Source organism: Giraffa tippelskirchi, chromosome 12 (assembly GCF_054371585.1).
Source record: "Giraffa tippelskirchi isolate mGirTip1 chromosome 12, T2T-mGirTip1v1.2.pri, whole genome shotgun sequence".
NCBI classification, from domain to species: Eukaryota; Metazoa; Chordata; class Mammalia; order Artiodactyla; family Giraffidae; genus Giraffa; species Giraffa tippelskirchi.
This window is the reverse complement of record NC_137286.1, coordinates 133,521,687-133,543,314: the sequence shown is the minus strand read 5'-3', so window position 1 is coordinate 133,543,314 and position 21,628 is coordinate 133,521,687. Positions and strand designations below refer to the sequence as shown.

General features: G+C 43.2%; 1 protein-coding gene across 1 annotated transcript in view; it reads right to left on the bottom strand.

Moving 5' to 3' along the window:
• GPC6 (glypican 6) overlaps positions 1–18,729 on the bottom strand; it is a 1,192,537-nt gene extending 1,173,808 nt beyond the window's left edge. Inside the window, exon 1 of the mRNA XM_081547247.1 lies at positions 18,059–18,729. Coding sequence (XP_081403373.1) covers positions 18,059–18,218 — 160 coding nt within the window. The 5' untranslated portion in view covers positions 18,219–18,729. The remainder of the gene's footprint in view (positions 1–18,058) is intronic.
• Between the last annotated feature and the right edge of the window lie 2,899 nt (positions 18,730–21,628).

The following is a 21,628-nucleotide window of genomic DNA, read 5'->3' as shown; positions in this document are numbered from 1 at the left end:
CACTGGCTATCTATTTTACATATGGTAATATATATGTTTCCATGCCTCTCAATTCACCCCACCCTTTCCTTTAGCCTCTGTCCACAAGTCTGTAAGAGGCTCATTTTAAATGGCACGAGAGAAGAGGCAGAAGAAGGCAAAATCTGAATAATTACCAAATGATCACACAAATGTTCCACAAACTTATCAAAGAAGGAAAAGCTGGGGATCAGGTAGCTTACAACAAATTCACAACAGAGAATTTGACCTCAAGTGGATTTTCCCTGGTGGAGAAAAGTGGAGAGAACAGACCTAGACTTGTATTATTGTTGTTGTTCAATGGCTAAGTTGTGTCCAACTCTTTGTGACCCCATGGACTGCAGCATGCCAGGTTTTCCTGTCCTTCACCATCTCCCAGAGTTTCCTCAAACTCATGGCCATTGAGTCGGTGATGCCATCCAACCATCTCATCCTCTGTCGTCCCCTTCCCCTCCTGCCTTCAACCTTTCCCAGCATCAGGCTCTTCGCATCAGGTGGCCAAAGTATTGGAGCTTCAGCATCAGTGTTTTCAATGAATATTTAGGGTTGATTTCCTTTTAGAGTAGACTGGTTTGATCTCCTTGCAGTCCAAGGGACTTTCAAGAGTCTTCTCCAGGACCACAGTTCAAAAGCATCAATTCTTTGGCACTCAGCCTTATTTATGGTCCAACTTTCACAATGGTACATGACTACTGGAAAAACCATAGCTTTGACTCTACAGACTTTTGTCAACAAAGTTACGCCTCTGCTTTTTAATACACTGTCTAGGTCTGACATAGCTTTACGTCTAAGGAGCAAGCACCTTTTAATTTCATGCCTGAAGTTAAGGTCTGCAGTAATTTTGGAGCCCAAGAAAATAAAATCTGTCACTGTTTCCACTTTTTCCCCATCTATTTGCCATGAAGTGATAGGACCGGATGCCATGATCTTAGCTTTTCAAATGTTGAGTTTTAAGTCAGCTATTTTTTTCAACAGTATGAATAAGCCTTGTTATGAGGTGTTAGCAAATGTAATGAGATGCAGAAAGAAAATGAAATTTAGTGAAACTTTTTACTAGACAGAAATTTCTAGAAGGATGCTTAGAAGTAACCTAGAAGGATAGCTTGAGATTCTGAATGTCAAACAGATGGGGTTGAAATTTATCCTCAAGCCACTGGAGAACCAAAATTGACCTCTGATAGTTTAAGACTTAAACTCTAAGTCAGGAGATCACAAAGTGTGATCCAGGGACCATTGGCATTACTTGGGCACTGGCCCCATCTCAGAGCTAACTAACAGATGGGAAACTCCCAGCATGGAACCCAGCAGCCTGCATTTGAACGCACCTCCTGGGTGATTTTGAGAACCACTGGTGTAAGCAAATTAAAATAATCAAGGCAATGTACCAGCTATATATCCTTCTGTTGGAGGCACGCACAACAGAAACCAGTGAGAATGGCCTGAATGAGAAGTTTCGGAGCCATTTCTGAGTAGAAGACCAGAAGACCAGAAATAAATGTTTTTGAAAGATTTCCTATTTGACATTTAACAGTATTTCAGGATCACCTTTTAACGTGCTATTAAAGCTTCTCTCTTAGAAGCTTATCATAAAAGGAAATTAAAAGTGACTAAGTCTCCGAATGGGGATTACAGCCTACTAGGTTTTCTCTCTCCTCTTCTGAATAAGAAATAGATTCCTCATCACGATACGTGTGTCAGGAGGGAACTGGGATAAAAAAGAACTAACATTTACTGACGACTTCTCTCTCAGGCTGCTCACATGCATTATGCCGTTTAATCCTTACAAAAAAGTATTATGAGCCACACTATATTATTACCCTTTTTTATAGATAAGGATACTGGGGTTCAAAGAGGTAAGAAAAGTTTAAAATAATCAATTAGCAAGCACAAAACAAGGAATTAAGTCCTTTTTTCCCATATGGTACCATCCTCTAGGAGGTCCAAAGATTCCAATATAAACCAGGAATTCCTATTATTTCCATTTCAGTTGGTGTTTGAGACATTCTTTGGAAGCTGTTCATCTTGCCTATGTAATGGGGATGACACTTTGAAAGTACTTAATTCAATTCAGTTTGCCCATTAATCCATTGTTTTCTTACAAGCTTCCACCTCAAAGTGTATGGGTATCTGTTACCTGACTCTCTAGGAGACAAACATCTCCACACCCAAAGGGCTTGAGGTCCAGCCAGAAGAGAAAGTGTAACAAACCCACTGGTCCAGAGGTCACGGGAAAAAAAGGAGTTGGAAGGATTTAAGGGCTCCCCACAGGCTTCCCAGGTGGCTCAGAAGTAAAGAATCCACCCCCCAATGCAGGAGACACAGGTTCGATCCCTGGGTCAGGAAGATCACCTGCAGGAAGAAATGGCAACACACTCCAGTATTCTTGCCTTGGAAATCCCATGGACAGAAAAGCCTGGTGGGCTACAGTCCATAGGGTCACAAAAGTCAGTCATAACTTAGCAACTAAACAGCAATAAGAATGGCTCCCCACATCTCCCAGTTTCTCCTCTCTGAGCTTTGCATCTACAGGAGAGCCAAAGAAAAGAGAGATTTCTGGCTCAAGTTCTGCCTAGGACCCCAGGGAAAGATTGCCCAGTGGGCCACCTAAAGCTGATCTTAGAGTAAATGTGGAGGCACAGGGCACTCAGAGGAAGGGCTGCACCCACACCCACCTGGGGGACACAGGCCTGGCCCAGAAGTCCTCCCAGTCCTCCCAGAGGCTCAGAAAGCAGCTGAGTGGTAAACCAGGAGGTCATCAAGCCTACAGGAGGGCCAAAGGCCAGCAAAGGCCAGGTCAGGGATTTAGGAGGCCTCTTGGGCCAGAATGGCCAATGTCAGGATGAAGACTTCAGAAAAGAAGGCTACCAGGTCCTTCCCAAGTTGTATAAGATCAGATCACTGAACACACCAACCCATCAGCTGTGCAGGCCAGCAGGGCCCAGACATGGGAAGAGCCCAAGGAAACTCCCCCTTCCCTCTCCTTTCCTGGGGAAGAATCACTCCCTTGTCACTCCCCAGGCCCGTGGAAGAGACTGATTTGCTTTTCTATCGTTCATTGTTTGACACACATGTACATGCCCTTTATTATGTGCCAGGCGTTATTCTAAGAGCTTATATGTTCATTCATGTAATAGAATCAGAACACTGAGACGGAGGAACTATTAAGTATATCCCTGTTCAATGATGACAAAACCAAGGCACAGAGAGGTTTAGAGAAAGGTCCAAGAAATAGAGCAAGAAGTCAGAGACAGACTGCTTAAGCACCAAACCAGAACAAGTATCTCACGTGATTTACCGTTGCTCAGAAGAGCTAAACTGATCACACTAAGCTTTATAAACTTGACCACACTAAAATTTTTCACCCATCATGTTATCCAGTACATGGGAGGTCCTGAGGAAAACCAGGCGGGTCGTGTGGGTGAAGCAACGAAGGAGGAGGAGGCAGAAAGGAACAGGAAGACAGAGGAAAGAAATTTCCTGCCTTTTCAAGTCAGAGTGGCAATGTGTCCATATTTTCAACTTTGGGGGGAAAAATGGTGGCAACTCGCATTCTTCCTATAGGTCCTCCAAAAGCTTGTAGAACAGGTGAGTCCCTGGAAAGGCGAATGATGACTTAGCAGCCTGGCTGGGTTTCTCTAGTCTGGTTTCTCTTGTCTTCTCGTTTCTCTTTCCAGGGACCACTGGAAAGCTGAACTAGAGAAGCACTGCTTGGACCGAAGAGAATTCAAAAAACATCCCATTTCTCTAATTTTTTTTAATGGAAAATGTCCAATTTTTTGAAATATTTTCCAGTGATGTTTAAATGGTTTTCCCCAAACCCCACAAGACTGAAATACCACCCTCAGCTCAAACCTTAGTGTAAAGGTCTCCAAGTTCATTTTGCACGGAGCACATAGCTGCCCCTTGCGGAAACCCTTCACACCCTGCCCCGCAGGAAGACAAAACGCACCATCAAAACAACAGAAAGGGAAAACAAGGGCAGACTGGATATAATTCTAAAGATTAAGTATATGGCCTCCAGAAATAAACTGTCATTTTTAGGATCAAAAGGAATGAACTGAAAGAATAAGGGGTTTTCAAGGCTTTCTGGGGCCCCATTAATTATTTTTGTCCCTGAAGAGATATTATCAAATGGGGCCACTACTAACACTGACATAATCTCAGCTCCCAGGGGGCAGTTTCATGGGATACGATGCCCAGCAAGGTGGCAGATGTATGGCACCGACAATATATTTGTCCGAGATCTGGTTCAGTTTTTAAAAATCTAACATGCCGCTAAATAGGTCCTAGGATATGGTGTTTGTACAATGTAAAAAAATGATTCTTTTGGGGAAAGGAGAAAAAAAGAACAGCACTTTCAATGTTCAGTATCCTTTACATCTGCTGCTCAGCTGGAAACACTGTTAAAAGGCCATTAGGACCTTAAGGTAACAGACCCCGAAGGCTCTGAAAGCCAGGGAGCAATTTGCTGTTTGTGTGAGGATCAGCCCAGCCACTTCCTTTTCAAGGGCTGAAAACAGCTTCTGTCATGAGCCGTGAAAATCAATTCCACAGGAACCAGGCTGAAATGTGGCCGAAGGTGGTATACCTACGGGCTCGCGCTACACAGCAGAGCCTCCTTCTGGGCGTCCCTGGCACCTTCCAGAAGGAGGGGATGGGCAGTCTGGGACTTCAGAAACCTCCAGGCTTCTCTCTTAGGACACTGGTTCTCTCTGATGCTTCATTAGGTTAAAATCCAAATTGTGTGTGGCCCAGAATGAAGATCGCTTCAGGGAGTGTCAACCTGGGAAAAGCCTGCTCTGGCTTATTTGTATTCCATCTTTCTGTTTTTTCTGATGATTGTAATTTGGAGAGAGGCTCATTTTTTTTATTCTGAAGAATACTGTTTCAAGGCCTTTCAACATAGAAGGTATTTTTTAACTTTTTTTTTCAAGTACATATGATATTTTTGAAAACAAATATTTCAGAGGAATCACAATGGTTTTGTCAAGAGCTGTACCTGATAAACTCATGGTTAGAAAGGTTAAAACTCACTTTAAAATGCATGTTTTATTCCAGTTATAATATGCAACCTTGGTTACCACATAGAATTAACACGATTATAACTTATATTTTTACATATATAGTCAACCCTCTGTTAAACTGCAATCATTTGTATACTTTACTAAGCATATACCAGATAAAAATAAATTGCCATTCTTAAATCATAGCAATTAGTTTATGTTTAGGCAGATACCTTCTCACAATATTGAATTTATCTTTACAGCAATAACCCAGGCTGAGAAACTGACTCAAAGATAATTTGTTAAATTCATATAACAAAATGAAAAAGCATAATTTCATGGGTTTTTGCTGTGAATATCTGTTGCATCTGATGTATTGTTTTACCTGGAATTTAAATGTAATTACATATATTTTCTTGATTAAAATAGAAAAACATGTTTACATGTTTATACAATTTTGATATGTCTATTATACAAAACATATCATGAAGATCTCTGATTTTAAGAAATCCTCAAGTTATTTTTTCTAAAAAATGGAAGGTGGTAAGTGAAGAGATTATATGTATTAATTTTGTTGTTGATGACATAAGATTTGCTATTTGCAACTTATTATATTCAATTGAAATTGACCTTTTATGAGAGCCATGTGGTAATATAAGCAAAATGAATATATTCTTTATGGCAGTCATATAAAAAGATTGGCCTAAGCTTTTAACATAGTACTTGACCTCCTGGTGTCTGAATACCCCCAAGTCTGTGAAAGAATATTGAATAAGATAACCACATAATCAAATGAGTAGTAAAAGCACAATAAAAGCCTTTCACACATTAGCACTTGATAATGTAAAAGTAACAGTTAACTATGTTCCCTAAATTCAGTATAAACATGTAGCTACCGGAGAGGCTGGAACAGATCAAGTAGGAATGCTCAGAAACCCTACATTTCAGGAATATTAACTGCTATTAATACGTTAGAATTAAAAATTATTTTCTAAATAGAGCTCCCATTATGTCAAAGATCACTTAAACTCCTCAAAGTCATTTGTTAAAACTTCTGCTACAAAAGAAGAAAAAAAAAAATCAAGTGATTTTAAATGTTATCATTTCTAAGTTTTAAAAACTCCCAGTTAGGATTGGGAATAACATAGGATAAGAAAACAGCTACAGGACAATATTTTCTTACTTTCCTAAGAAAAAAATTAAGGCCCGTCACTTACAAACATCTATACTAGCCAAAAGCATGATGGCTTTTTTTCAAGTTCATTGCAAAAGTGCTATTGACTTTGCGCTATTCTGACCCATTAAGAAAATAATAATTGATAGTTACTCATCTTTTTTTTGGAAGACCTCAGAGTGGTTTTTTTTTGTTTGTTTGTTTTTTTACAAAGAGTGGCCTCTACTCCACTGCAGCCTTGAATGAAAACACCTCTAGCTCCCTGAAATTCAGCAGAGGAGCACTGGCCTCTGCTAATCTCAGCTCTGCTGGGGACACAAAAAGGGAAAGTCAATTTCTCAAGAAATCCAAGACGTAATAAGCAGCAAACACACTAGCTGATTAAGCCTACAGGACACAGGTGTGCATGCCCAGAATGCATTATGCTAGGTCTTTAATTAAATGCGTATAAAATGAAGAGTGACCAGCTCTAATGCAGTCTCCTTGTATCTGGAAGTCAGGAACAAACGGCTAATCTGCACAGGAAAAGCAGCTCAAAGACGGAGGTGGGGCTGGAATCACTCTTGACCAGAGATATCTTCTAAAAAGGTTCCCAAAATGTGTCCTACTTACTCACAGAAAGCCGACCATATTAGCAAAGAATAATAGGGATGCTACTGCAAAAGAAACTTAAATTATCCTTTCCAAGTTTCCCTTTCAAGCATTGTTGTGCTTTTCTTTCACTCATGCAGAAACGCCTCAGTCAGCTGGGGGACACCCGGTCTGCTCCAGGCACAGGTAATTAAGGTTTGAACTAATCCAGTCACTCGCTTTCCCTTGGTCCCCCTAGTGGCCAATACAGACATCTGGAAGAAGGCAGAGGAAATAGGGTGTGTGTGCAATTTGGAGCAGAGACACTTTCTGGGTGGAAGTTCTTACTCAAGATTAAAGCGAAAAACAATGCAAAATCGTTGCCCAAATCGAACTGTCTATCCTGACAAAAAAAAGTGTGTTTAAAACCACGCTGAATGCACTCAGAGTGTGGCTCCCAGACACTCCTCAAAAGATGGTGCCTGGATCGACAGTATCAACATCACCCGGGAACTCGCTAAAGATGTAAATTCCAGGCCCTGTTCCAGAACTACTGAATCAGAAACTTGGGGGGTAGGGCCCAGGCCTTTGAGCTTAACAAGTCCTCCAGTGATTCTGATGCATGATAATGTGTATGAAGCACTGCTCCAGATCACCGGCTCTCCTCCCTACACGCACATCAGAATTCCTTGGGAAGTTTTTAAAAGGAGGAGAAGAAGGTAGGGAAGGAGGAGAATACCCTCCCCAGACCCCTTAAATCAGAATATCTGAAGATGAAGCCCAAGTGTAGCTTTTTGTTTTTTTTAATATCTCATATGATTCCAGCATAAGCCCTGGTTCTTTCCAACTCGAAAGAGCCAGTTGTCAAATTTTCTGGGATTTTGTGAGCTGGTTGTTAATCTGCTAGTGGCTCGAAATTGGTCATGGTGGGAACATTTAGACCACAAAAATTGACAAATGCTACAAATCAGGTCTCCCCACACACTACCCTCTAGAGAGCCAATCATTTCACATGCATCAATTTACCACTGGCCAGCATTGAGAAATGGGTCTGAAGCAAGAATGCCAAATACTTAATTAACTCAGATAGTCTTAAGTCATCCCTCTCAGTTTCTCCATTACCCCTCAACTCCTCGGGATTCTTATTAAGATTATAAAGATTAAGTAACCAATTTAGTGGCCATGAAAATGCAAAAGGCTATCAGCCCCTCTTACAGTATAACCGTGACTAGCTCAGATCAACAGCCACAGTCCTTTTCCTTTCTCTTCCAAGCAGGTATGATGAGTAATATTCCATTCTATATATCTTCTTTATCCATTCCTCTGTTGATGGGCATTTAGGTTGCTTCCATGCCTTAGCTATTATAAACAGTGCTGCTATGAACATTGAGGTGTACACATTCAATCTTTTGACAAGACCATTTTACAAATGGTGTTTTATACTACCAATTTCATCACATCAAGAGCGATGTAATATCTATCACTCCTTTTGTTCTATTAATACAAAATAATCAGTGGCTCAAGTTTAGTTTTATTTCTTTATTTGGGCTTCCCAGGTGGCGCTGGTGGTGAAGAATCCGCCTGCCAATGCAGAAGACTTGGGTTCGATCCCTGAGTTGGGAAGATCCCCTGCAGGAGAAAATGGCAAACCACTCCAGTATTCTTGCCTGGAGAATCCCATGAACAGAGGAGACTGGTGGGCTACAGTCCATGGGGTCACAAAGGGTTGGACACGACTGAGCAACTAAACAACAACAAGTTCAGATCAACAGCCACAGTCCTTTTCCTTTCTCTTCCAAGCATGGGCATCGGAAGCAATTCTGGGATTAGAAGGGTGGGTAAACACACCGGGGGACTTCCGAGGGCAGACTGCCTCATGGATGTTGAGGTGCACATGGGAAGGAATGGTCCCTCTGTATGCCTCAGCGCATCGTGATGAGGCTTTGTTTCCTGAAAGTATTCCAGCAGCCATCTTGTTCTCATCATGTAGCTGATGTGGATGATGGAAGGATGAAGATGGACGGATCAAAAGACGGGGAGAACCTGAGAGTGGGTCATCCTGTTCACTTTCCACCTTCTCACCCTAGAACTGCTCTATGTTGAGACTTCTTTGCATGTAAAAGAATGGCTCTCCTTGGTTGTGTGAACCAGTTGAGTCAGGATTTTCTGTGACCTGAAGCCACATCTTAAATGACACTGAGTATTTCAGGCAAGAGTTTCAACGGCTTGTCCTCTTTAAACCTTTTTAGTGGAACTTCTAAGTAGCAGAGCAGTTTTTAAAGGTTTGTTGGTTTTTTTTTTAACTTTACTTCTTCTTTCTCTGATGACATCATTCACCCTTTTCTCTGCCTCTTATCTTCATCTGTGCCCTCAGCTGCTCATGTTAGTACCGAAAACCGCTCCCTGGGTGTCCTCCTTCTTATCTCTGAACTTTTCATGACCCCTCTCTATTCCGTCCTGTTTATAGTGCTTGCCCAACCTAAAACAATACACTTTCATCATGTCCCTTCATTGCCATGACTCTCAGATGATAATCTACTTTCTGCTCTATAAAGCCGAGGATGCCCAAGGTCCATCAAAACTCCAACCCCACCCTATCTGTTCGACATGACTTCTCACAAGCTCTTAATCAATCCCTTTCTGCCTCTCCCCCACAAGCTTTATTTTACTCGCCCACTTAACCCCAACCCTAATGGCTTCTCTCATGTCCCTCCGTCAAAGGTGACCCATCCTTCAAGGTTCTTGTGATGGTTAATTGCACATGTCAACTTAACCAGCCTAAGGAACACCCAGGTAAGTGGCAAAACATCATTTCTGGGTGTCTGTGAGGGCGTTTCTGGAAGAGATTAGGACTTGATTCAGCAGACTGAGTGACCAATGTGGGCAGGCTTGATCTCCTAAATGGAACAAAATGGCAGAGGAATGGTAAATCCTCTCTCTGTTCTTGAGCTAGGATGCCCACATATTCCTGCCCGTGGACATCAGAGCTCCTGGTTCTTGGGACTTTTGATTCAGACTGAACTATCCCACCTGCTTTCATGGGGAGTTAGTTTGCAGACAGTACACTGTGGGACTTAGCCTGTGTAACTACGTGAGCCTATTCCTATAATAAATCTCTTCCATATCCCTATCTATCTACCTAATAAGTCTCCCATATATATTTACATACGAGGTATATATTCTCGGTTCTGTTCCTCTGGAGAACCCTGACGAAAACACTCTCAATAAAATTTTACCTCCTCCTTTCAGCAAGGTCAAAGAAATCTCTTCCTGATATGATTCTTATCATTATAATCAGTCACGTAATTTGGCACTTAAGCCATAGACACACTGTTTAATCTTGGGCAATGAAGTAACCATTTTTTAAAATAAATGTATTTATTTTTTAATTGAAAGATAATTGCTTTACAGAATTTTGTTGTTTTCTGTCAACATCAACATCAGCCATAGGTGTACATATGTCCCCTGTAACAATTTAATATATTCTTCCTCTTGCTGCTGCTGCTTAGTCGCTTCAGTCATATCTGACTCTGTGCAACCCTATGGACTGCAGCCTGCCAGGCTCCTCTGTCCATGGGGATTCTCTAGGCAAGAATACTAGAGTGGGCTGCCGTGCCCTCCTCCAGGGAATCTTCCTGACCCAGGGATCGAACCTGGGTCTCCTACATTGCAGGCAGATTCTTTACCCCTGAGCCGCCAGGGAAACCCATTTTTCATCTTAGTGAAAATTTTTAAAACGTACATTTTTACATTTTACACTGTATAAAAAACATACATTTTTTACTTGAATTTCAAAATGAACACAGCTGATGACATATATTTTGATACTTTCTGAGAGTTAATAATGCACCTCTATTTGGGAAATCTTTTTTTCTCAGTGACCCTAAAACTCCTAATTGTGCTCTTCTGGTTTTATGATATTATGTTGCCACTAAAAGGTACACATGAACTGTGTCAAAATATTTATATAGAGTTGTTAATTTGATAAACATTTCTGGGACACATGATTCTCTCTCTCAATCTCTATCTCACACACACACACACACACACACACCAGTACCTATTCTGGTGTGTGACACATTCTGGGACACATGATTCTCTCTCTCAATCTCTATCTCACACACACACACACACACACACACACACACCAGTACCTATTCACTGTCGTACACATAGTAGATGCTCAATAAATAACAGTAGCCTGATTGATGGTTTGCATGGTATCAATTTCACCTCCTAAAACCGGCTGGAACCCTTCTACTTCCTGCCACGCCCACAGTCACCACTCTGGTTCAGGTTAACATCTCCCCTCTTCCTGTATCTGCCTTTGGCTCTCGCCAATCAGTTCTCTACAAAGCAACCAAACTAACACTCAAAACCATGTCCCCTCGTAATTAAAACACTTCACCAGCTTCTCAGTGCTCTGGGTTAAAGGCCATATTCACCGTAGTGAGTTGAACAGATTACAGTGCTGGTCAAGGAAAGAGACAGGACCAAGAGGGGGCAGCAGACAAGCTTTATTTGGGAGGCACTTGGACAGGCTGCAGTAGGAGAAGGCCCTCAGAGCTGAGCACTTCCAGAGGTACCAGAGCGTCCCCTGCAAGGAAGAGGAAGCACTGCTTCCTTCCAGGTCCTTCCAGGCAACAGGGATGAGGTCTCTGGGCAATGGTGCTCAGCCACGGGGTGCTGAGGGCGCAGCTGCTTAGAGTCTTTTATAGGCCCAGGGTACACAAAATAGGGAGGTTCTAAATAGTTTTAAATCGGCTTCTTTGAGCTATAAACAGTTGACTTTAGCCCACAGGCTTTAGCACTGAGGGTCCATGTCTGCACCCAAAAAAAGTAAACGTTTGGTCAATGTGCTTGGGCCATCTTGGATCACAAGTCACCAACCCAGTCCTGGGCTTCCCTGGTGGCTCAGATGGTCAAGAATACACCTGCCAATGCAGGAGATGTGGGTTCAATCCCTGGGTCAGGAAGACCCCCCGGAGTAGGGCACAGCAACCCACTGTAGAGTATTCTTGCCTGGAGAATTCCATGGACAGAGGAGACTGGTGGGCCAGAGCCACAGGGTCGCCAAGAGTCGGACACGGCTTGAGCAACTAACACTTTGACTTCTTCAGGCTCTTCTCCCAAGGCTTTCATACCCTTTGCCCCTTCAATGGCTGGTTCCCCAGGTTTGGGGCCTTCTTACTACACAGGCAATATGTATTCCCTCCGCCCCCTCTTCCCTCTGACTCTGTATTCAGGCTTCAGAGCCCATCATTCTTCCTCAAGGAGGCATTTCCATAACCCTGTGATCAGAGAACAGGATCCTATTAAATGCTTTCCCAGAGTCAGGTACCCCAGTGCTGTGGACTCATCTCGCCCATTCACTGCTAAAGGTGCCCTGAATTTCTGCTTCCCTGCTGGGATTAAAATTCCCTGGTGCCCTACAGCCAGCACCACACAGTGACTTACACACAGTAGGTAAACAAGAACTATTTATTACAGAAATGAAAAACAAATGCCTAAAAGAGATGAAGAATAGGTTGTAACAGTAATCAATAGCCTGGATAATGTATAAATGTGGAGTCGAATTTCTACTTTTCTTTGTTACTAACAGTGCATTTGTCCAAAAATATTTTTCATCCTGGATTATTCAAAACTCTTAAATATATCCATCCAGGATTATTAGACTTTTTAAACCTTCACCAAAGTATTAGTATTATGAAATCCTTTATTTACAAACACACCATCCTAAGGAGTCAACTACACTATCATACACTGTCATGTAAATCACTAAAAACTGAATAATACTGGAGAAAGCTATGAAACTATTTAAAGTCTCCTTATGCACCAGCTAAAGAATTTAAGAGAGCAGAATTTGGTCTGCAAAATGATGTAAGCACCAAGTTTGAAATAATAATTTTTCTTGTTTATACAGGCAAAACAACTCCAAGTCACCTTGCTGGCCTTACTAGAAGCCTTCTGAGAGATATGAATTAAGGAGGAAAAAAACAGTCTTATTTATGATTTTACTTTTGTTAGTCTGAATATATTAACATTAAACTAATGAATTATTTTATAAATAATTCCTTTACTACAGTTTTTATCCTAAACTCATATTTCTATAAAAATCTTGTGACTGAATGGTATGTTACTTTGGTTTAAAAGGACTCAATAATTTTATATTCTGTTAAATGTTCATAATACCCATAACTGCAAAGGAACAGTAGTCACCCTCTCACATAAATTATACTGCAATGCTTATACTACAATATTCTAAAGAACATCTCACTGTACATTTTAAACCACTTTTGATAGTGGCCTACATTTCTGCTCACAAGCTATTACGATGTGGCACAGTTAAAAGATGTGAGTTTTATGCAAAAAAAGTGTATCAGTCAACTCAAATGAACTCTTATTCTCAGTGATGACATATCACCTTCTAATTAAATCAGCTAAGATAACTCTGTTTGCAAGGATCATTCTAAAATTAATTCCCAAATCAAAAGTCTAACAAGTGGTACTCCTAATAGCCCAGATTTTAGATTGCTTTGATACCTGGAATTAATGTGAATCTCTCAGTAATCTAGTGACTTGACAAATCATAAAAAAACCATTTGAAGTTTCACTAATTCATTTATACCTCACACTGTTCTTCGAAAGGATCTTAAAGACATCATCTAATGAAACAGGGCACTAGGAAATCAGAACTCTGTGAAGCAGGCAGTTAAATGGAAATTAAATTATTTATCCCTAACTAGGAGATTTAAAGAGTAAGACTTACCAAACACCGTTTCTTCATTTACGTTAATGTGATATCTACATGTAAATTGAAAAAAGAGTTGGGTTAACAGCAAATGTATTAAAGAAGTTGGTTTGCTGGGGAGCAGAGGAAGGGCAGGCTTATTCCCTGGGAAGTCCACCAAAAAAAGGAAGGAACTACTGGACCCAGGCCAGGTAAGATGAAGCGTTATATATTCTGAAATTTGAAAATGAAAAACAAGGACTAAAACAATCGCTAGTATATCCCTAGAATATTAGAGAATTTTTTTTTTGACTTAAGATTTTTGAGATAGATTTTCATATTTTTGAGATAAACTGATATCAAAGAGACAGGAGAGAACTTTATGCTTTCTTAATATCTAGCTATAGCCTGACTCATAGGAAAAAGTTGGCAGAGTAAATTATTGAGAACAGCGTTAGTTATATTTTTCCCCCCTAATTTTTGGAGATAAACTTCCCTCCTCCTTCTACCCTCATGATAATTTCCTATAGTAAGTTTTTTTGGACTAACCCAATATTCAGAAAGTAGGGCCAGTATATTGAAAAAAACACCTGACACATGTTTTTACTTTCTTTTATAAAACCACATCTATACCATGATCGGGAAAATGCACAAATACACAGACAATTTAGTGGCGGAAGCATAGCCAATTTCAGAGAACATAAAACCCAAATTGAAAGTGAGTTTGAAAAACTGTAGATGTGGCAAGTAAATACAAAAATTCTCAGCGTGAACTGTGAGTGAATGCATATGGTGATTGAGAATACCAGGCTATATAGGTATCAGATGAGAATAGAATTGATTTTATTTACATCATTCGTTCAACAAATACAGCATGGCAGTGGGCAAGATGAACTGTATGGACTCCAGTGCCTGGGGTCAGAATGCCTGCTTTTGAATTCTAGGCTCCTCACTTTTTGGCTGAGTCATCCTCAGGCAAGTTAATTGTCTGTTGCTCAGTCTTTTCATCTTTAAAATGGGGATAATGATAGTATCTAAGTTATTACAAAAAGTCAATCAGGCAATGTTTAATGTTTTTAAAGTAGGTAATGTTGTCACATAGGTGCTGGACACAGTAATTTCTACATAAGGGACTGTTAAGTAAAGTTACATTAGATAAATGAAAAACATTAACATGAGCCAATAAATTACCACTAGTCAGCAACACATGCATATTATAATTAATGACTCCAAAAAGGCTCAAAGCATAAAACAGAGGCTCCATAAGTATAAAACAACATCCTCTGAATTGCCCAGCCTTTTAAGAAGATGCTCTTTGCAGCTGTGAGTGCCTTTACAAGTTTGGAGCCATCAGTATGACTTGGATTGGAAAACAAGATAACGTTACTGGTGCTGGAAGAAAAAAACCGGCATGTTTCACGCTGACCTTTGATCAGAATAACAGTCCTAATGAAGAACCCGATGATACATGGCTCAATATCTTCCCAGAAGACAGAACAAGAGAAAATAAGCAAGCACACTTTGAAGGTTTTTGACTAGATATCTGGAAACGTTTGGATACCACAAAAATTACTAAGAATCAGAATGGATTGCTGAGAGGGGCTCAAGAGTCTACTCCTTTGGAGGTCTTTGAAACAAGGACAGATAGTCTATCTGATCTGCCTGGGATGGTTTAAAATCAGGGCTGAGTGAAGATTAATGGTACAAGCTGCCCCTTGAAGGCCTCCTCTTTCCCAACCACTCTCTGAGAGTCCAACTTTATATATGACCCATCACAGCCCCTCATCTGTTGAGTTTGAAGAATTCCCTTTTATCCTAGAATAGAAAAGGGCAACACTATTTCACAATTGTGAGTTCTGAGTAAAACTTTAATAATGTCATGATGAGACATAATGTCCTCATTACTTCTCAGTTATTTTACCAGGCAAGCTACCTGCAAATATCTTTCAATTAGAAACAGCTCTCATGAACCTGAAATCTGAACAGCAGTTCCTTTAAATTCATGTTCCCTGGCAGACTAACAGCACATGCCCACATGCTGTTTCTCAAGCAACCCATTAAAAGTCCAAACAAGGCAAAGGATAAGAAGGAGTTGGGAAGGATAACCGCCATATACTAGATAATTAAAAGTAAATAGTATCAGGAACTAGGGAGGAGACGAAAAGTGGGTTCATTTAATAACAGGACACAAATGATTCTTCCAATAGTAATAGGTAGCATTGAGTAAAGTTTACCTTGAAAAAATGTTGATCCTTAATATACAGGTACCTTTCATCTCATTTGTTTTTCCCATCAGATGTGCCTCTGACCCCCCAATGACCTATAGCTTGAGTATTTCCAAAGGTACCAAAGGACAGGAAGCTTTATGCAAAGTCAACACTCCCCTTAGTCTTAGAATGAGAATTTAACAGAAAGTGCACACATTTTAGAAATTCATAGCTAATTAACAAGCCCCTTAATTGTCAAGGGGGGATGGAAAAGGGGGGAAAAAAAACCCTCTGTAGCTAAAAATCTACTAAAGGATTTATTTCAACCACTGGGAATGTTTCAGGAAAGTCAATGGTGCCTACAGAAATCATATACACTGAAAACCTTTCCTTTGATATTGAGGAGATTTGCATCGTTGTAAAGAAGAACTGTAGTCTCCTGAAAGCCCCACGATTCATTAAATAATACAGAAGCTGTTTAAAAATACTTAACTGTTTTCTCCTTGAAGATACCTTTTCTGAAATCACGTTGGGAAATATCTGTGTGTTTAAAAGACATAGTTTGAAAAAACCCAGATTAGAGGAGAAAAAGTTCCCAGAAAAAAGTGATCCATAGTCTAAACCTTTAAAAAGTTGAATTCCCTGAGATTGGGGGAGGGAAAAAAAGGCAAAGCTGATCCTTATCAATTAATTAAAAAGAATGAAATAACAGTAGACAAAGGGGAAGAAGAGTTAAGAAACTTAAGGATCTGTGGGGGCAGTCGCTCTCTACGCATTGATAAACAAATTAAGGAGCTCTGGAAAAGCGAGATGAAGTGACAGAGAGAGAAAAGTGGTCTTATAATTCACCACAGGTTCCGCCTCCGACTCACCAGAGGCTGCCCTACGTCTGGCTCAGAACTGAAAACCTCTCCCTGCATATAATGCTCCGCGCTGTTAGCATGATCTATATAAACTGTTTTTGGGTTTTTTTTTTTCCCAGTGCCTACATTTCTAGAAACGTGCTCATTCCGGGATAAGTAAAAACCCTCACTTGTAGAGTTTGTGCATCAACCATAAAACGGCAATCCCACTACGTATCGAAACCGTGGTGTTTTAACATCACTGCAAAATGCTTTTCACACAGTAGAGACCAGCTTCTGGGCAAAACGCAGAGAGGCTGGTGGAAATCCAGGGTTCTGACTCGACCATCTGAGGGTCACTGAGGACTTCGGCTGCCGGGTTTGAGCAGCCCGCGCCCTCGGAGCATCCCCTGGCCCCTCTCTGCCTCTCTCAGCTCCGCGCTCCCGCAGCCAGGGGATTACCTCTCCCCAACACGTTTCATTCACAGAGCCCCCGAGATGCTCGGGTTCGGTTGGAGCTAAGAGCCGGAACATGCACCCAAGCGCTCCCCACACGCCGGCGCCCGGCCCGGGGGGTGGGGGCTCTCGAGGGACGAACACCCGTGGCCGGGGAACGCGGGGTCCGAGGAGACCCCCGGGACGCATCCGCTAGCGAGCGACCCGCTGAAGTTGACTCAGCTCCCCGGAGCAGGCGGACGAGGCCGCGCTCCGGACCGGGCGCCGCGCGGGGCGGCAGGGCTGGCCCCCGGGCCGCGAGTGACCAACAGCGATCGGGGGAGCCCTGAGGAGCCGGAACGGCAAAGCCCGCCCCAAATCTGAAACGGGCAGCCCGCGAACTCCCCAGACCCGCCCGGAACCGCCGACGTCGGAGGCCGAGTCCCCGGGTGGAAGGGGTGGGTGGTGTCCCCCACCCTCAGCCCCGCTCGCTCGCCCGCCCGCCTCCGGCCCGGGCGCCGAGCGCTCTGCCTCCCGGGAGGGCAGGAGCGAGGGGCCGGGGAGCCCTCCGCGTCTCTCCACCGCCCCCGCCGGCGCGAGGGCGGGAGCGGAGAAGGCGCCACTCTGACGGTGGCGCTGGGCAAACTGCGGCCGCAGTTCTTCCAAGTTTGCCTGAGCGAGCGGCGCGGGGTGGGCGCCCGACACGGCGTGCAGCCCTCACGCCGCGGCCGCCCCCAGGGGTCCCGGGCTCCCCGGCCGGCTCGGCCAGGGCCAGCGACCAAGAGGAGCGCTAGGGCGCGGGAGCCGAAGGAGGGCGGGCGGGAGGGAGGGTAGGAGGGCGCTCCCGCGTGTGCACACACAATGAGGCAGCCGGAGACGCACACCTTCCCCCCCTCCGCGGGAGAAGCCGCCCCGAGCATCCGCCGCCCGACTCTGAGGCGCGGCGGCCCGAAGAGCCCCCGGGCAGAAAGTGAACACCACAACTCAGCAACAGGGGGAAGGCGGAGGGCTTCCGGCGGCCGGGGGGACGGGCGGCCGCCGAGGGCTGCAGCCGGCCCGGGCCGCGCGCCCGCGCTTACCTGCGATCTCCTGGTAGGGGATGTCCGCCAGGCTGAATCCCTTGGCACCGTACGCCTGGCGGACCTCGCCGCAGCTCCGAGCCTTCACCTCCGCCCGGGCCGGGAGGGACAGCAGCAGCCCAGAGAGGGGAAGAATCACAGCCCCGATCCAAGAAGGCATGGTGCAACATGCAAATCCAGCTCGGTGAACCCCGGGACCCGTGCGCTCTTCACCTTGCCCCTCCAGCCGAAAGCCCGCCAGAGCCGGCGGCGCGCTCCTCGCAGCTGCCCAGCGTCACCCCCTTCCGCCAGCCGAGGGGACGAGCCGCGCAGCCCTCTGGACTGCGCTCAGCAAACTTTTATAAGCCTGATGGAGGATGGCAAAGCCAACCGGGGCTGGCTGGGAAAGCAGCCGCCTCGCTCCTCTAGTCCCCCAGACCGAAAACGGTGCAATAAAAACGAGGAAAAGGAGGAAAAGAAATGTTTCAGAAAACCACCATAGGGGTCGAGCGTTGCGATCCGAGTTCCGAGCCGCAAGAATCCTAGCGCGCGGCGAGCTCGGCTAGCTGGAGTGTGCGGCGAAGGTGGAGACGCGCGCCGGCTCTCCCGGGAGGGAAATGGACAGCCGACCGCGAGGGTGTGCGCGCGCGAGTGTGTGTCGGTGTGAGCGCGGGGTTCTCGGGGACGTGTGTGCGTGGAGGTATGTGTTGGGGATATACGAGATCCAGGGGAAACCTCAGCTTCGCACAGGCTGAGGGAGCCTGTGAGAGTCCTCCTGAAATAGGAAGAGAGAAATCCTGGAGACAGACGCCGGGAGGCTAGAGGGAAGGAGAAAGAAGGGGAGGGAGAGAAACGTGCTACACAGTGCACAGCCGAAATTCAGAGGCAGAGTCGAAGGCAAAACCTGGACTGGATTTCTTTCTAGTCGGCAGCAGAAGGGCTAAGAGGGAAGCGTTCCTCTTCTTCACTGGCTGCATATCCTTCGTATTCATCCGAAATGCTACTTTTAAATGCCATAACGAAGTCATCTAGAAAGACAAAGTATTTTTAAGTCATTAACTTACGTTATTAAATTATATTTTTGTGGCAGTAAAGGACAACGCAATGCCAATTGTTGCTCTAAATCTGAGCAACAATTCACGACCTACTGGAACACAGCCCTCGCAGAAATGAACGATTAGAGGGGAGCCCGGAATAGCAGGGCACAGTCGCTCCTCTAATTACTGGGCTTATTGCTGTTTGACTTTTTTTTTATTTTCTAAAGACAACGCAGGCATACGTTAGACATCAGTAGTTTTTTCTTATTTTTAAATTTTGGGTTCTAGACTCAAAAACGTCCCCCCTTTTAACTTCAAATGTTACATAATTTAGATCAAAAATCATTATCTCAGATTTCTAGTGTGTGGATGAACAGGAAAGCGAAGAAAAAGCAGAACAAGGAAGCAGTGAGAAAAAAAGAGCAAGGGTCAGTGGGGTACATGAAGGAAGATATTGGCGAGGGCAGTGAGGTCTTCCCTTGCTCTAAAGGCTCTCACATACTAGACTTAGCATTTTCTTCCAAATGAACAAAATTTTCAAGTGGAGAATCAGTTCACTTCTTTCCTCCTGCCTTATACTCAAGTTTTGTGAAATGGGATAAAAATGAAAATTCTTATCAATTTTCTTATGTTAATGAACTTTGCTGGGCAGGTGTACGTGTTGAAACCCAAAGCTCATGCAACTACTAACAGGTAAATGCAAGACCAAAAAAAAGATAATGCTTACTTACTTTTGAGTCTGTGTGTGTTTAGGTCAGCTCATTGTTCAGAAATAACTGTTGAGTAACATCCAGTATTTTTGGACCTTCTCTGTAAACCTATGTTTTTCAGATGACAGCTCTTCATGACCAGAATGACCATGAAATTTAAGTCATTCTTTTTGTTATCACGACCACTGTCATAGTCATCTTCATCATCATTACAACACATTAGATACCTCTTCTTCCTCTCTTTAATAAATTCCTCCTCTCTTACTCCACCAAAAAGACTCCCAAGTTCAAGATCCAACCTGATTTAAACTATGAAAATGCTTAAAAATGAGTTTCTCTTCTTTACAAGTTACTTTTTCCCTCTTAAAAATTCCATAGACAAGTACTTCTTTCTGAAAACTTCAGTCACATTTTTTTTGTCTCTTAAAATTCTAGCATAATTATTGCCTTCACGATATTGTACTAACTGGTAGGCCTCAAGTGACTTGAATTTATTTCCCTCAAAGTCTGAAGTCAGGATGAAACAAAATATACTCTTGTGTCATGGTGGACAAAGGATAAGATGGGTAGGATTAGTGAATGCTGTAGCCAAGTCATTATTTCTATGATATTTGACATGACCTTCAACCTTCTGTTTTTGTCAGAGTCAGGTGGTGGGCATTTTGCACTCCAGAGGAGGGGAGTGATTACACACATAGCTTATTCTCTCCTCACACATTGGGACTCACTGTAATTTACCATTATTCTTGCAATATATAGCAAGTAGTGCAATAGAAAGGACATTTGAAGTGGAGGAAGAGGGGGTAAAAACATAGTATATGTATTTTAAGATATTTGAAAATCTTTAAGTATTTAATAAGCATTCAGTGCAATGATACAGCTCTAAGTTATTGTACATAGGTCCTAGACTTGTAGGAAGGCTACGTGAAGTTGCTCAGTCATGTCTGACTCTTTGCAGTCCCATGGACTATAGCCTACCAGGCTCCTCAGTCCATGGAATTTTCCAGGCAAGAGTACTGGAGTGGGTTGCCATTTCCTTCTCCAGGGGATCTTCCCAACCCAGGGATTGAACCTGGGTCTCCGGCATTGCAGGCAGACGCTTTACTGTCTGAGCCACCAGGGAAGCCCTGTAGGAAGGCTAGCATGGAAAGAATTATAACTTAATCAGACATAGATTAGTTTAATCCCATCAGGAGGGTGAAACAATTTAAGGTAGGTTTATAAATTCCCATACTGAAACTCCAATACTTTGGCCACCTGATGCAAAGAACTGACTCATTGGAAAAGACCCTGACCCTGGGAATGATTGAAGGCAGGAGGAGAAGGGGACGGCAGAGGATGAGATGGTTCGATAGCATCACCAACTCGATGGACATAAATTTGAGCAAGCTCAGGGAGTTGGTGACAGACAGGGAAGCCTGGCATGCTGCAGTTCATGGGGCCGCAAAGGGTCAGATATGACTGAGTCAGACACAACTGAGTGACTGAAATGAACTGAACTTATAAATTCCAATCAGACCAAAGAATTAAGTAACTTGCTTTACTGGTGCTCTCAAACCTTCCTGGTCCACTCACTGGATAGTGTCGCACTGTGTGAGGTGGTGTAAGAAATTAAGTCAAACTTTCCAGCTAAGGGCAACAGCAGAGTCTAGATGAGGTATTGGAATGAGCCTTGAAGGTCATGGGCGTTTATAGAAGAGCCTTGACTAGAAAGATGAGAACTCATATTAAGAAGATGTTGGCATTTGGTTTAGGTAGAGAAAAAAAAAAAAGAGTTTAGCTGAGAGACTTGAACCCTGACAGTAATGTTTATATTGTACGTCATAGGAAAAAGAAGTTAGAAC